This window comes from Anomalospiza imberbis, chromosome 2, assembly GCF_031753505.1.
Source record: "Anomalospiza imberbis isolate Cuckoo-Finch-1a 21T00152 chromosome 2, ASM3175350v1, whole genome shotgun sequence".
NCBI classification, from domain to species: domain Eukaryota; kingdom Metazoa; phylum Chordata; class Aves; order Passeriformes; family Viduidae; genus Anomalospiza; species Anomalospiza imberbis.
In genome coordinates, this window is record NC_089682.1 from 116,137,748 (window position 1) to 116,152,730 (window position 14,983).

At 39.5% G+C, this 14,983-nt stretch overlaps 1 protein-coding gene across 3 annotated transcripts in view; it reads right to left on the minus strand.

Moving 5' to 3' along the window:
- MGAT4A (alpha-1,3-mannosyl-glycoprotein 4-beta-N-acetylglucosaminyltransferase A) overlaps positions 1–14,983 on the minus strand; it is a 79,479-nt gene that overhangs the window by 24,226 nt on the left and 40,270 nt on the right. For all 3 annotated transcript variants that reach the window (XM_068182722.1, XM_068182723.1, XM_068182724.1), the window contains 4 exons: positions 9,621–9,667; positions 8,949–9,062; positions 8,259–8,334; positions 6,735–6,849 (listed from right to left, as the gene is read on the minus strand). In XM_068182722.1, coding sequence (XP_068038823.1) covers positions 6,735–6,849; positions 8,259–8,334; positions 8,949–9,062; positions 9,621–9,667 — 352 coding nt within the window. The remainder of the gene's footprint in view (positions 1–6,734; positions 6,850–8,258; positions 8,335–8,948; positions 9,063–9,620; positions 9,668–14,983) is intronic.

A 14,983-nucleotide genomic window follows, 5' to 3' on the forward strand; every position in this document is an offset into this window, starting at 1 on the left:
ACAGAGACGGCAAGGAAGAAAGCCATCATGTAACAATGAATCTCTGAGGTAAACATCAGCTGAAGTGATTACGTTCTGCAGATATTGCTGAGATGTGGGCAGTGCTGGACTAGACAGGGATGGGCTGTTGGGGCGTGTGTGCACCCATGGATCAGAGGCCAGCAGAAGCTCTTTTCCAATGCAAGCCGTCTGTCTATCCACATTGTGGAGTCCAACACACTAACACACAGCACTCAGGCACGGGAAATGCCTTGAGGATTCTTTTCCACTTGTGAAGAGGCCTCCACAGGCTTTCTAAATAACAAGTTCCACAAGTGGTAGAGGTTCTAATATTTTCTCCTACTCTTAGGAAAACCAGCTGGAGTAGATGTTCAGAGAAGATCACTGGCAGAGCCTTGCCCTTTTCAGAAAGCAGGTCTGATGCAATCTCTTTTCTTTTTGACTTTGGATTGGAAATTGGATTGTTATCAAACAAAACCATTGCAAGAGTACTCAATGGAAACTCTGAGAGGAGTTTGGAGGTGTCTGAGTTAGACTGCATCATCATACCATGCAACAAATATGGAAGAAGCATCTGACTGAAGTACCAATTATTTCACCTGTTAGAATGATGCTATACTCATTATATAGACAATTTACACACTGGGGTGGAAAAGTAAATGTGATAAAACATTAACTGATTTGACATTGCTATATCAATGTTGCCCCTTACAGAACCTTTTCATCCAGCCCTTTACAAAGCAAAATATTGTCATCACTTTTAGGTTGCTGCTGCAATGAGTCCTCAGATAGGTATCTCCACATCAAAATACTCTGTAAATAAAATTTGAAACTCCCACTACACAAGGGACAACTCCTACTAAGCTAGGAACAATTGCAAGGCTTTATTCTTAAAAGACATAAAAAAGATGTTGTTATTTTTGTTAGTACCTTGTTAGTATTTACACACTATATTGTCACATTGTTTAACATTATTTGTGGAAGTAAATATTTAAAAATGGGTAGGAAACCATCATATGATTAGTTAAATGTTGTGTAAAGTAGTCATGCAGAATAACAGCTTTCAGCTTGTCACACTTCCAGCTAAACAGACCCCAATTTTCCTGGTGATTCATCTCTGCCTACTGCTTTCAATGGCATAGGGCAGGAGAGGAGAAAAATATGGTAAGCCCTAACAAAACACCAGCTAAAAAATGGGACTAATCAGATGTTTCTGGGATTTTTATGGGACTGAAACCATCATTTCTAGGTGACAGCTAATGAGGCAGTCTGTCAGTCACATCTGTTTCCACAGGAAGTGCACCTTTCCATGTGGTGTCAGAGAGATGCACAATACGATGAGAGTCAGAAGACAGAAATATCCCCACAATATTACCCTAACCTCACTGCCTCTTCCAGGATCTACACACAGCCATGATGCTCTAGAATCTCTCTATTCATCTACCCAAGGACAGAGCAGAAGAATCACACTGACATTTTTTCCTTTGACTAGCTCATCTTCTGAAGAACATAGGGATTTATCGTTTTGTCCTCACTCACAGACCATGTCACTGAGAACTTGGCATGAAGGTACAGGATCCTACAAGACTGAAGGTAAGAGTAGGAATTTACTCTTGTCCCTAATTTAAGTTATCCTAATTTTACACAAAATAGAAGCAGGATATCAATGTATCAATGTACCTCCATAAGGCAAACTTGTCAAGGCTCAGAGGCAGTTTCCTCTAGGCTGGCATTCTACCGTCCACCATGAGTCAACCACCCCAGACCTGGGCAATAATCTAATTGCCATGGTGATGTCCCAGGGCACAGCGGGCAAAAACAAACAAGCTAGCAAAACCCAACCAACCAACCAAGCCACTCTGACACATCCAACTGCAGCTAGTCAGAATAAGTGAGGTAAGCCAGCTGTACCTGCACTGGCATCTGCAGACCCAAGCGGCTTCTCTGATTACACTCACAGCACCATGGAAGTGTTCACCGGTGGAGGTAAAGTCTTCTCACGTTAATTCCTAATGAACACTGGAGCAAAGGTGAACAGGAAACACCTTGATCCCAAGACAAGCCCTTGTCTTCCTTCAGTAACCAAGGACAGACATGCCCATACCACTTTCTGAAATGCTGTCACCACCTTCCACACACAGCTTGGCACAGTTTGGCCCCAGCCCCTTGTCCCTCTGTATAACATTGCCTCACTCATCTGACATTTCTGTCTCAGGACACCACCTGCACAGCAGTTCTGCCATGGATCCATGTCCCCGTTTTTTCCATCAGAACAGTCTTTCTACAGCAGCTCAACACCAGAGCTCTGCAGGGAAGTCCCTGGTTAAACAGGTCTTCAGAGCTCTGGACCCCTAACTGGCCAAAGGAAATGGAAACCAGCCCAGTACAACTCCTACTGCGCAGATCCAACACCCAGCCCCTCTGAATCCAAATCAACCAAGCCCTTGCCTAGTCTCTCCTAACCAAGAGCAGCAGCAGCAGCCTGGCTTCCCTCGGGCACAGCCGCAGCCCAAGAACAAGCAGCAACATTTGCTGAGGTCCTTCTGTCCTGCAGCTCCCATGCAGCAGCATATGAGAAAGTGCTGTGAGCCACAGAACCACGGAGACACCACCCAAATCCAACCTCGGCATTACCCACTGGCCATGCCCAATGTGCAGTCAAAAATCATCAAGCCAAAGAGACCTAAGCAAAACACCGCAGTGAACGCGCACCGCCTCAGACTGCAAACTCTGTGAAAGAATTGAAGCAATGGCTCATCTTGCACCATGTTCCTGCACCTGGTACAGTACATGGGAACAGACATAAACCCAGGACACTCTGCTGACAAAACTGCAGAGCTTTTGGATTCTGGGTGCATACAACCTACCATTGCGAAGAAACTTAAAAACCTGAAAGAATTAAGAAACAAAGGTAAAATTTTGCTCCATAAAACCCTAGAGATAAAAAATGTAGACTTTCTCCAAATTATTTATCTATATTGATAAAAATGATGATCACAACTGAAAACAAATCCTGTGGAATCAGTAAATTTCTGATTTACTGTGCTCTGACAAGACTTCTATTCATTTTTCAGTCATTTTAAAGGCCATCCTTAGTGAATTATTCTGGCTGTCTCAGTATTTTGCTGGCAAATACAAGGCACACACAAAACTAAACACTTTGTTTTCTAGTTCTCTGAACTGCCAATACCTAAATCATTTTAATTCTTCCACATGAGCATCACTAATATTGAGTCTACACCAACAATAATTTTACACCTGCAAGCACATATTCTAGCTATAGCTGATGTTTTCAATGCTTTCCCTGGTAATGATATGCAAATTACTGGCATTAAAACCAGAATCTCTTTGAAGTTATTTAAAGATCAAATGCTTGACTTGCTCTACTCTTTCCCAAACTCCAATGATGTGCACAGCTTGAGCAAAACTGCAATCAGAACAACTTAAAATAATCAGAACAGGCCTTAAACCATCAGGGCACAATAAGACTCAGAGGAACTGTGTAAGACAACCAAAAGGCCATCTGAGACCACTCCATTAAATGTTTGTGACAGCTGGCATTATAGCTACAAGGACTGCAGCTCCTCTGGAAAACACTTCAGCTCGCAGGCAGTTGGAAGACAAATCATTACTCCTCATAAAAAGCTAGTAGGACTTTCCTACATTATGTCACAGGTCTCACAGTGCAAACACGAATCCAGAAGAGTAAGAGATGCATTTCCTTCCACAGAGCTTCTTAGGGAAACAGCATACATCTCACCCATTATTTATTAGATACTTGACAGCACTTAAGACTATGCTTTCAGGATTAAAAGGAAGCAACGTCTGTTCTGTGGCAGAGGTGACAGAATTCTATAATCCTGCTGTCAGCCTAAATAGCTACATTTGCCACTTCCTCATGTAGCACTTGCATAAATTAGATTTTCAGTTCAGAAATACACTATGACAAAAAATCCCACATTTTTACCTCGCAAACTTGCAAGCTAAACAAGGTTTCCAACAGCTAACAGTGAATCAGCCACACCTCTCTTTTTGAGAAATTATTTCTAAATCAGTAGCATCTAGACAACAGTTGCCCAGAGAAGCTGTGGATGGTCCATCCCTGGAAGTGTTCAAAGCCAGGCTGGATGGAGCTCTGAGCAACCTGGTCTAGGGACAGGTGTCCCTGCCCTTGGCAGGGGGGGTGGAACTAAATGATCTTTAAGGTCCTTTCCAAACCAGGCCATTCTATGATTCTGTGAATTCAGTGCTCTACATTCTTTCTTGGACATCTACACATAAAACTGATCCCCAGTTACAAACTACTGCTGCTTTTCCCAAAGGTATCTGCATTACCAAACTGCCACAGTACCAGTCTGCATCAAGATCCATAAAGGGATAGCAGAGATGAAAAAAAAAATCTACATTACTTGCATAAAATTTCCAAGCAATATATGGTTATAGCACACCAATGTGTACCAGAGCCAAAAATTTTAGTTGCTCTTATGAATACTAATTTTTCTCTCAAAAACAGGATAAGTAGCTATATTGGAAGAAGAAAAAAAAATCTAATTTAATTTTCTAGGTATAAAAGCAACATTAAGATCTGTAGCCATAGCTAAATGCATCTGAAATTCTACTGATATCATCTAGTTAAAAGGAGGCAAACAAATATGATACAAGGAACAAAGAACAGGGATGCAAGGAGCAGGAGCTATCAACTAAATTTAACTAGAGCTACTTGCAGAGCCCACACTGCCCAGAAGTGTACAGACAGTATGGAAAAACACGGGATTTTTAAACAGTTGTGCTTTTGATTAAGCCAAGCCTCAGTATTAAGAACTATCTACCTACCCCACCAGGCTCAAGCACTGTGCCCTCTAGAACAGCACAGAGAACAGAAAGGGTGGGGGGTGAGGTACACAAATACCAAGCACGTTGAAAGTGCCCTGAAAGACAGCTGCATGGGGTCGGCAGCACACATCCCAAAGTGTAAGCTGGTCTTACGCACATCTGGTTTTATGCACACTTTGTGTCATTCTCACAAAGTGGCAATTTGCAAGTGAGCACACTCTACTACTAAATCAGGCAAATGTAGAATAGATGTAAATTCTATAGCCCAGGAACTTCATACAGAATTTACACTGCAAGTGCAATTAGACTGGAGCTAAAACTCAGATTGTGGGCTGAGTCTGGGTTAGTGTTCAACTGTTCAACAGTAGAAAGAAAGTCTTATCAAATGCTATATTCAACCAGTCCCTGCTAACATAAAACAGAATGTTGCAAAGAGCTCCCCAGCCAAGGAGAGGTTTATTTAGGGCAAGATGTCAGTAATTTAAATTCTTATTTAATTCTTAAATTCTTAATTTTCCACGCTAAGCAGCATAATTTCCCATTTCTCCCACCTCTAAGGCCACAGAACCAATTTTATAATTATTTCAGCAACAGTGTATCTCTGATGGTAGCCCAAAGCAGTTATGCGATGGCCGGGTGTATAAGGAGACTTCACACGGCCCGTTTCCTTTCCTCCTCCCCACACTGTACCTGTAGGTTAAACTGGCAGGCAAGTCTACAAAGTACCATGCTGTACCCTAACATAGCATGCAGGAGGGATAATGTTTTCCTTTCTACTCCAGGAGCCTCTGAGACCCCCAAAGCCAGGGAAACACTGCACACCTGATGCTGAGCTGCAAACAGGACAGCACGTATTCGAGTAACGCCAACATTCTCCGTTCTCAGAACAACCATTATGGGTCACTGAGCTAAAAATGAAGCCATTCGCTGGCAAGTAGATCCAAAGGAAAGAGAACAAGAATTTCCAAGAGAATGACAGAACCCAGGGCTGCACTTTTATCTGTTACACGTAGGATTTTCTTTCTGTTCTGAGCTCAACTCACAGCCTCCATATTGGAATCATTTGTGTTGACCGCAGGAATCTCCAAAGTCTACCCCAGCTTTGATTTTTCCTTGCATATCTCCAGCTTGCTGCTTTTAAAAAGATCATGACACATCAGTGCAGTAATGAAATAACCTTTTGATTTGTAAAATCCCTTCCAAACTTCTCCATCACTGCTTTTCTGTTAAGTCTAGTACCTCTCCATGAAAAGATGCCAGTGTAAGAGCAAAGAACATTAATTTCCAGAGCAGCCTGACAGTCGACCCACAACCCAAGATCCTGCATTAACTCCTCTCGCTGTTGCTCATTGCAAATGACAGACTCTGACTGCATCTAGGAAGGAACAGATTGTCATAACTTCTCCTTCATGGAGTAGAACGATGGAGATAGAACAGGCTTTGCATCAAACTGATGCCTGCTAATTCTTGGAAATTTTGGCACAAACACCAATGAAGACATTTTAGGTGGAGCTAATTTTCATGGTTTATCTTTATTTCAGTCAGTTATCTTTATTTCAGTTTTGTTTTAATTACATTTTGGTTTTAACAGCAGCTAAGCTAAAAATAAGTAATGCCTCGCAGTTTGATTGTTAGTATTTTTATAAATTAACTTTTGGTTATAAAAATTCCCCTCTTTTCCAACAGTTTGAGTTTGCCTCCGCCACACAGAAGTATATGAAATAAATGAGGGGCAAAAGCAACAACCATGAGCTAAAACAGAGTTCCTAAAAAAGGCAATGGACTTCTGCTTCTTGGTCTATTTCCAGTACAAAGAAGATAGCTTTGAAGTCAGATCACTATTAATTCAAGTCTGAGTATGAATGTGTTCTTTCAAACTGCAAAAGTGAACATTTTCTTACCAATGAAACCCAGCTGAGAAAATTCTAGAATCATCCAATCTTCAGAAGCAAGCTGAAGCGCAAAATTTTTTATGGTGCTGAAATAATTCTGCTTGACAACAATGTCATCTTCAAGCTAGAGGAAGGAAGAAGTGATATCAACATTAAAAAAAAAAAGCACTAGCAAAGCAATAGAAAAAAGTACAGCTAGGAAATACTGACTTATAATATATTGCTAACACATAGCCATGTATTTCTAATGCTTGCACTGATACCAAACATAGATGCCACAGCCTGGAATAACTATTGTAGGGATCAGTCTGTCTATTTGTGGAGAACTAATAGAGAATCCTTGTGGAAAAGTAATACAGAAACTAGTAAGAATCCACAAACATATCTCAACTTCTTACTTTAGAACACTGCTTTTCCAGCTTCTTTCTTCAAAGGAAAAATAGCCATGAAATAACGTTAGTCTAAGTGGCATCATCAGAACAAGTTTAATTTCTGTATTATTTGCACACAAATGTGACTGTTGACTCACAAAAGTAAGAGCACTGAAAGAGTTCATGCTCTGAGACAAGAGGTTAGGAGACACAGTATCTGCAGAGGTAGGATTCATTTCACCTGTCCAACAGAAGCACAGGTGCATAGTCCACAACCACCTAGTGCGGGCTGCAGAACTGCCAGCATGGGCTGCTACGGTCCCTTTCGTTCACACCAAGCGCAGGCCACTGCTGCATTAGGCATCCTGGTTCTCCTGTCCTTCTCACAGCGCAGTCATGCCCTCCCCCTTGTGCTGGCACTAATATTTGGGCAACTTTCCAGTATCAAACCAGACTGTCACATGCTACTGGCTCTGCAGCTTCCCAGAGAGCTGAGACTCCAACAGCTCTCCCAGAGGAGTCGGCACAGCTTTGTGAAAACTAGATGAGACGTGTGGGGCTTTACACCCCAAGGACACAGGCACCAAATCTAAATAAAGATCATTAGTGCAGTTATCTGCAGTACCGGTAGGTAAGACTTTTACTTCAAAGGAGAAACACATGATTGGAACAATTCTGAGCTAAAGTGAAGAACTACTTAACCCTGTTGTTAGAAACTTCTTAAAAAAAAAAAGAAAAATTCCATGTCTATACACAACAATAATATTAAAGTGACACTGCACTTTCAAAAGAAAATAAAAATAGATTTTAGCTTCATTCCCACTAAAAACCATGCTGGCTTTTTTTTTTTTTTTTTTTTTTTTTTTGCCTAGGCAACTCAACAATAATTCATTTTGGGGACAAGGAAAGAACAGTAGTTAAGCCGCTTGGATTCCTTCACTTTTTTCCCTAGGCCTCTTAAGAGAAGTGACATAGGATAAATTACTTTCTACTTCAGAGACAGTTGAGATAGTATCCTCCTCAAACTACTTCCCCATATACCATAACCACCATACTTAATGCCCTCTTTAAATGATGGGATCAAGTTCTCTGTTCTGTGTAGGTCTTTCTGATGCAGAGACTCATTTGAAAACTTGTCTCAAAATAAAGAAGAAAAATTTACCTGAATATAATAAACCCCTTTTTTCTGGGCATACATCATAAGAAAACAATAATCCAAGTTTTGTTTTGTTCTCCATCTGAAATTAAATTGAAAGCTTAAGGTTTATGAAAAAATGTTATTTCAATACAAGCTGGCAACATAAAATAAATTTCATTACGAAGAATGACACATATTAGTGAAATGTTAGGACAGCTGCTTTTGGCACCGTTCCCTCAGGAAATCCACTGTCTGAAAAAAAAGGAGCAAAGCTTTCACCTTATGCTTTAATACAGACATCAAACTGGTTTAATTTGAACCTGACTGTGTGACAACTACCTGACAATTCACTAAAAACACATGTGCAGTTAAAATGGTAATTCAACAAGATCTACTGGGTTTTACCCTGTATTTCATGAAGAAAAACAGCAAATGAGAGAGTCCACACACAGGCATAAAAGTATATCAAAAGTCTCAGTTCTCCTCCCAGAATTTAACACTAAATGGACTCAGCCAAGCATAGGCTCTGCTCATGCACAGAACAGCATGCAGCTAGGAATGAGATGGATTTACAGAGCACTTTTAGCATCCCCACTCTTGCAAGAATTACAGTAAGAAAACATTTCAAGAATTCACATCCCACTTGCCGTTTTATAAACAACCAAAGTGTGGGTGTGGGAGGAGATGGGAAAAGATCTGGGGGAATAAACCTACCTCACTCTCTCTTTTGAGTCTCCAAATGTTTCTTTCAAGTTTGTCAAGTCAGGATAGTATGTTGCAGGGGGGGCTATTACTTCCACCAGGCCAGAATTGATCTCTGTAGAAAACCTGTCGATAGAAACACCTGAAGTCACATGAGAGATTCTGAGTCCTGCAGCTTGCTGTCTGTTGGAACAGTTACAGTGTCTGCTCACGAGGACTCGCTCAAAGGAGCCATATAAAAGAACAGAAGTATAGAAAAAAGCACTGTTTTCCTTAGCGCGTCCTTCAGAGCACTATCACCTCCTGCCAATCAGAATCAAACTACATTCTAAACCTTTTTTTGTGTTTTCTCAGAAACTAGGGATTTTTTTTTCCTACAGTTCTCTTTGAACATACAGAATACAAGGCCCAAACACAGATGTCACAAATTTCCTTCCGTTCATGTTTAAACAATCCCATCTGTTTATGGTGCATCAAATGATTTAATCCCACTTACTGTTTTACAGTTTAACTGATGGAATCACTGCCTCCTAATTTGTCTTACTTTTTTGTTCAAAAGTCTAAAGTTCCATGAAACAAAAAGGCATGATCTCTTATTTCCAGAATATTTTTAATTGCTTATTACAACTTGATTTGGTTTATCATCAATAAACTAAGAAATCCCCAATTAAAACTACAACTTACTCTCTTTCCAGGCTTGCAACAACACTGTTAACATAATCAAGATCAGTCTGGGGGAAAAAAAAAAACAAACAAAAAATGAATAGATTACTTGATAGTTCTAGAGTTATATGTCAAAAGAACAAAGTAAAATAAACATTGCAGGTGGCTGTCCTTGAAAACCACTTTCATTATGTAAGGTATTGGAGCAATAAAAGAACACATCACACATATAGCCATGTCTTACCTCCAATATGAGAATTTTTTTGTAAACAGGGGAATAATTATCTCATACTTGCATTTAACAGAAAATTGTTAAAACTCATGCTCTTGGTGACGAAATGATTGCTGGGTGTTTGTGTAGGAAGAACCTCCTATTACTATTACACAATAATAATAGTAATAATATATAAGAAAATATTACCAAAGAAATCTTTCTGGAGAACGGTGCATTGAACACACACACACACACACACTTCTTTCAGAAGTACACCTCCCAAGCTTTGCATTTACAGCAAACGCCCCACGTACAGACAGCAGTGAGCCTGCTGCCTTTCTGACTAGGGTTGCTTTCTTGCATCAGAGACTAAATTTGAGGGCCAACCAATCCTATCAATCACTCAGTTCTCACAGATGCAACAATTCTAAAAATTACTCGTTGGTGAAGATACAAATTGTCACATTCTGGAAAAGTCTAGATCATCTAAATTACCAGCATTGGGCAATTACTCGACCCAGCTGTACACATGCATTCCAAGAAAAGAGAATTTGTGAACTCATAAATGTGACTGGAAACCCTGGTCTTTGTCACACTTACTAATCTAATGATTTGACATATTGTTTACATTTTTGAAAAGAATAGTCTATAAATCAACCCAGATTCTGGCTCGTAAGGATTCTGGAGAAAGAGTTGTCTTTGAAATGCCAGAAACAAAGGAACAGTTCAAATTTTTTCTGATGAATTTGCAACACAGGATATCATTAAAGGATTATACACAGAGAATAAATCCCTTCCAAGCCTTTCTATAACTTAATCTTGTTTGATAAAGGTGCTCACCCTTTGATCTTAAAAAAAAATCACCATTTCTCTTTTTAAAGATTTGTTTTTATGAAATCAAACAATGCCAGTGACGCATGCTTTTCAAAAAGGATAACAATAGCAGTGGATTTCTTCCAGAAGCAGATTTTAAATACCACAAGAACATGTGAGTAGAAAGTATTTCTCATAATTTTGTCATAGGTATTTTCTTTAAAGTCCTATGCCTAACGCTGGGCAGAAGTTCTAGTAAGCTGGTAAGGTGCTCACAATTTAACTCATCTCACACTGTGTTCCACACAAGGAGACTCACAAGTCCATATGGACCTTTGTATATCACTATTTAAATACTTTTATGGATTGTTTATACACATTTAATTAATGGAATGGAGTTAGTAACTTTTTCTGTGTAACAGCTGCAAATCACAGTAACGTAGTGACTAGCTAAAAATAACTTCAGTATATCCATCTTCAAGTGAAGCATTTCTTTTTCTCTTTATTCAAAACCTTTTAAACGTTAAAAACACAGAAATTGAAGTTCAATCATCACGTGAAAAGACAAAAATTTGCATTTCAGTTAGCATGCCAAATTTCATTTACTCTGTCCAGTATTAAGAACTCCAACACATATAATACAGTTCATATTGAAACTGCATAGAAAAATACAGGATTTATATACATCTACATACACTCAGCAGAAACACAGCTAGTTTCAATTCAGTTTTCCAGAGATAAAAATAAATGCCAAACTTCATGCCGACTGAAATCATCTATTTGATCACAAGCCTGTGCCTTAGTGCACATCTCCTGAGCAGGAACACAGTTTTGACCTATTTTCCAGACTACCATGAAGCCTTGCTACTGCTTGTAAAACCTTACACTCTTGTATAGAAAACATCACAATCAGAAAAAAAAAGGCCTGGAATAAGAGAGTTTTCTCCCTACTTCCCACTATTTGTTTGTGTGCTTCACGTGAAAGGCTGGCCGTTCCCCCAGTCAGAGCTGCAATCACAACAGGATCACATCAAAAAGATGCAGCTTGAAGTTTTCCAACCTCATATTGTAATCTTGGCTGTCACAAAAAGCCAGGAAGGTCTGGTCTAGCTGCTGTGAACATGAGATACAGAATATACCACTGCTGGCTCAGTAGGCAACCTTTCCTTCTCAATCAGCAATCACTGTATCACTGTAGTGCAAAAGCAGACGACACTTTTAGAAAAAAAAGAACATGGAGATTAGAAGAGATTATGTAATTTTTGACATGATCAAGTGCATTGAAACACTGCATTCTGCCATCAATTTTAAACAAGCAGTTGCATTTCTATCTACCAGCACCATACAAGATTCAGAACCAGAATTTCAACACAAAATCCTTCCCCTCAGGTTGACTGTCCTCTTCCCACATCAGAACTTCAAGAGACAATCAAGTCCTCTCATTGCCCAGTCTAACAACAAGTAGGATCTTTGCCAACACCCTTTGGCATGGACATGTCCCAGGAAGGTGGCACTTGGAAGTTAATCCATACAACGTCATGAAACAAGTATGAGAACACACAACAAATTTGATCAAGCTGTGACTATACTCGAGGGAAGAGTTAAGTAGACAGAAACTTTACAGGGTAGCAATAGAAGGAAATCTGGAACAGCTAAATTAAATCTAAGGATGTTTCGAGCAGCATCAGTAAATTCAATCAGCAACTTAAAAGCAACAGAAAAAAAATCCATTATTAATCAAAATCTATTCCCCATTTTTGAGGAATCAAGTGTTTACTGCCTTGATAAAATAAGATACAAGGTCCTCTTTATCAAGCTGAAGGACACAAGACTGCTCATCTCCAATAATCTTAAACAGAACAAGACAAATCCAGATTTATTAAAAGAAGTCACCAAGAAAGAAAATGTGTAACTGTTCTTTAGGCTTCCAACGAAAATCATCTGGTTGACACTAGGTCGACTTTGGAGCGGACCTGATGAACTTAAAATCTGTTTCATGGTATCAGTGCTGCTTGTAACTATTGAAACGAAATGCTGCTGATGATCGCAATACAGTTACGAATGCTTTTGCCTATCAAATCCAAAGGCATTACTAAAACTAATTTTTTCTTACTAAAACTCCTAAGGCTGAAGATTAAAAGAAATCCCTAGGAATTCTGGACCCATAAAAAAGAAGCACAAATGAATATTTTAAGAATAAATCCCTTTAAAGCAATTAAGTGCAAAATTGTGTTAGGCCCCAACTAAAGAGTTTAATTTCCAGCCACAAGGATGCATCTTATCAACAAATCACATGAAGCCTTTCAAACAACCTTGTCCTGGTGAGTGGATCTCTGAGAACTTCCTAATGAAAGGTGCAAGTAGGTGTCAGCAGTTCAAATCTTTTGGCCTGTTCTTTCTTCCTAGTCAGATGAAATTACTCATCTCCAAGACAATGCAAAACACTTGAAGTAAGACATCTTCCTCTATTCACACCAGACCAAGGATTGATTCCCATCAGCGCCTTGCTTCCATCAACAGCAGCCATGAAATGATACACAGCAAAGAATAGGAACAAGAACAAGACAAGCACATCCAACACCCCCTCCTGCTATCATCCACACTCCAAGTACTTTCAGTTCAGGTCACTTCCTGAGACAGATGCGATTTTGTGTATTTAATATTCCTCAGTAGACTCATCTTCTGGTACCTCCTTAGCATCCTCTGGAGCCTATGTAAACTTTCAACAAGAAAAGAAGAATCTAGTTTATGAGATCTGTGGAGTTCCATAAACCAGTGAACATGGCTGTATCTAAGGTTTAACTCTTTACATCAACAATTTTGATGACAAATGCATGTAGATTTGATGAATCTCTCTTTAAAAAAGTCCTCAGTGTCTGCCGTAGAACAAACTGAAGTTGCAGACTGTCAGTGAAATAAGTTTTAAAATTTCCTCTGTTTTTGCAAAATGTTGTACTCCAATTCTCTAAAGCCCTTCCCTTTTCTGAAATACTGGCGAGGCTGCACATCAAGTTTGTGATTATTTTAATATTTGTCTGAACAGACACCATTATTCTCAACAAATGCAGAAAGAGCCAGAGCAGCAGAGAACTTTCCAGACTTCTTTACTGATTTTTATTAGTGAGTATGTGCACAGCAAAGCAACAGAATACATTAGCTAGCAGACAAAATAAGAGGTTAGAAAGTTCTGATGCACAGCTAGCCAAATGTCCTACAAAACCAAGACTTCTTCTTTTAAGAATGAGCCCTTTCATACTGTTAAATCCTGACTTGATACCCTCAAGAATGACAGAAGATAGACTGTTCCTAAAAATGTAAGAAAAACCATGGCGTTTAGGACCAAAGGTTTATTTACTGTCCTGAGTGGCAGATGCATAGAAAAACAAAATGCAATCATAGAATCTCTCAAGCTAAAAAGGACCCAAAAGGATCATCAAGACCAACACCCAGTTCCTCAAACAACTACCTAAAACTAAACCATATGACTAAAGGCACCATCCAAATGCTTCTTGAACTCTGACAACCATGGCACCTGACCACCTCCACCAGCAGCCTATTTCCAGGACTGACCACTCAGTGACAAACCTTTTCCTAGAGTCCAGTCTGAACTTCCCCTGATGCAGATTCACACCATTTCCACGTGTCCTGTCACTGGCCACCAGAGAACGGACACCAGCATCTCCCTCTCCACTGACCACCTCGGGGAAGCTGCAGACTGCGATGAAATCACCTCTCAGTTTTCTCTTCCAAGTTTAACAAACCAAGAGACCTCAGCTGCTCCTCCGAAGTCTTACCCTTGAGGACTTTCACCATCTTGGAAATTTATCTAGACTAGATTATCTAAATTATCCAGATCTCAATTCTTAAATGAAATCTATCAGAAGCAAGACTTACATTACTCAAGAACACCTTTCAAAGAATGAAACAAGCATGCTAATCTGCAAAGTGTGCTCATTTCATTGCTTACTAATTACAATTTTGTTTGATCTTTCATCATCCCATAGAACAGGGGTGTGATAATTTTACCACGTAATTCATATAATGACAAGCAATATAAAATTACAGTCTTCAGAAAAGGCAAACTACAAGTTTATTTGCCTTGAAATAGTAAAAGTACATTTAAGTATCATTACCTATATACAAGGCATAAAATTTTCATGGGAAAAATCAGCCACTAACGTGGCATTTGGACGTATTTTGGGATTTATATGCGGTGAAGTCAAAGCCCTAAGGAATAAACGTGCAGCAGTGGCTTTCAGTGGTTGCAGTAGTGTGTGTATATAAACAAAACCTGTGGAAAAAGGTAGTATCGTCTTTTAGAGTTCAACAAATGCAGCTGAAAAATAATTATATTCAG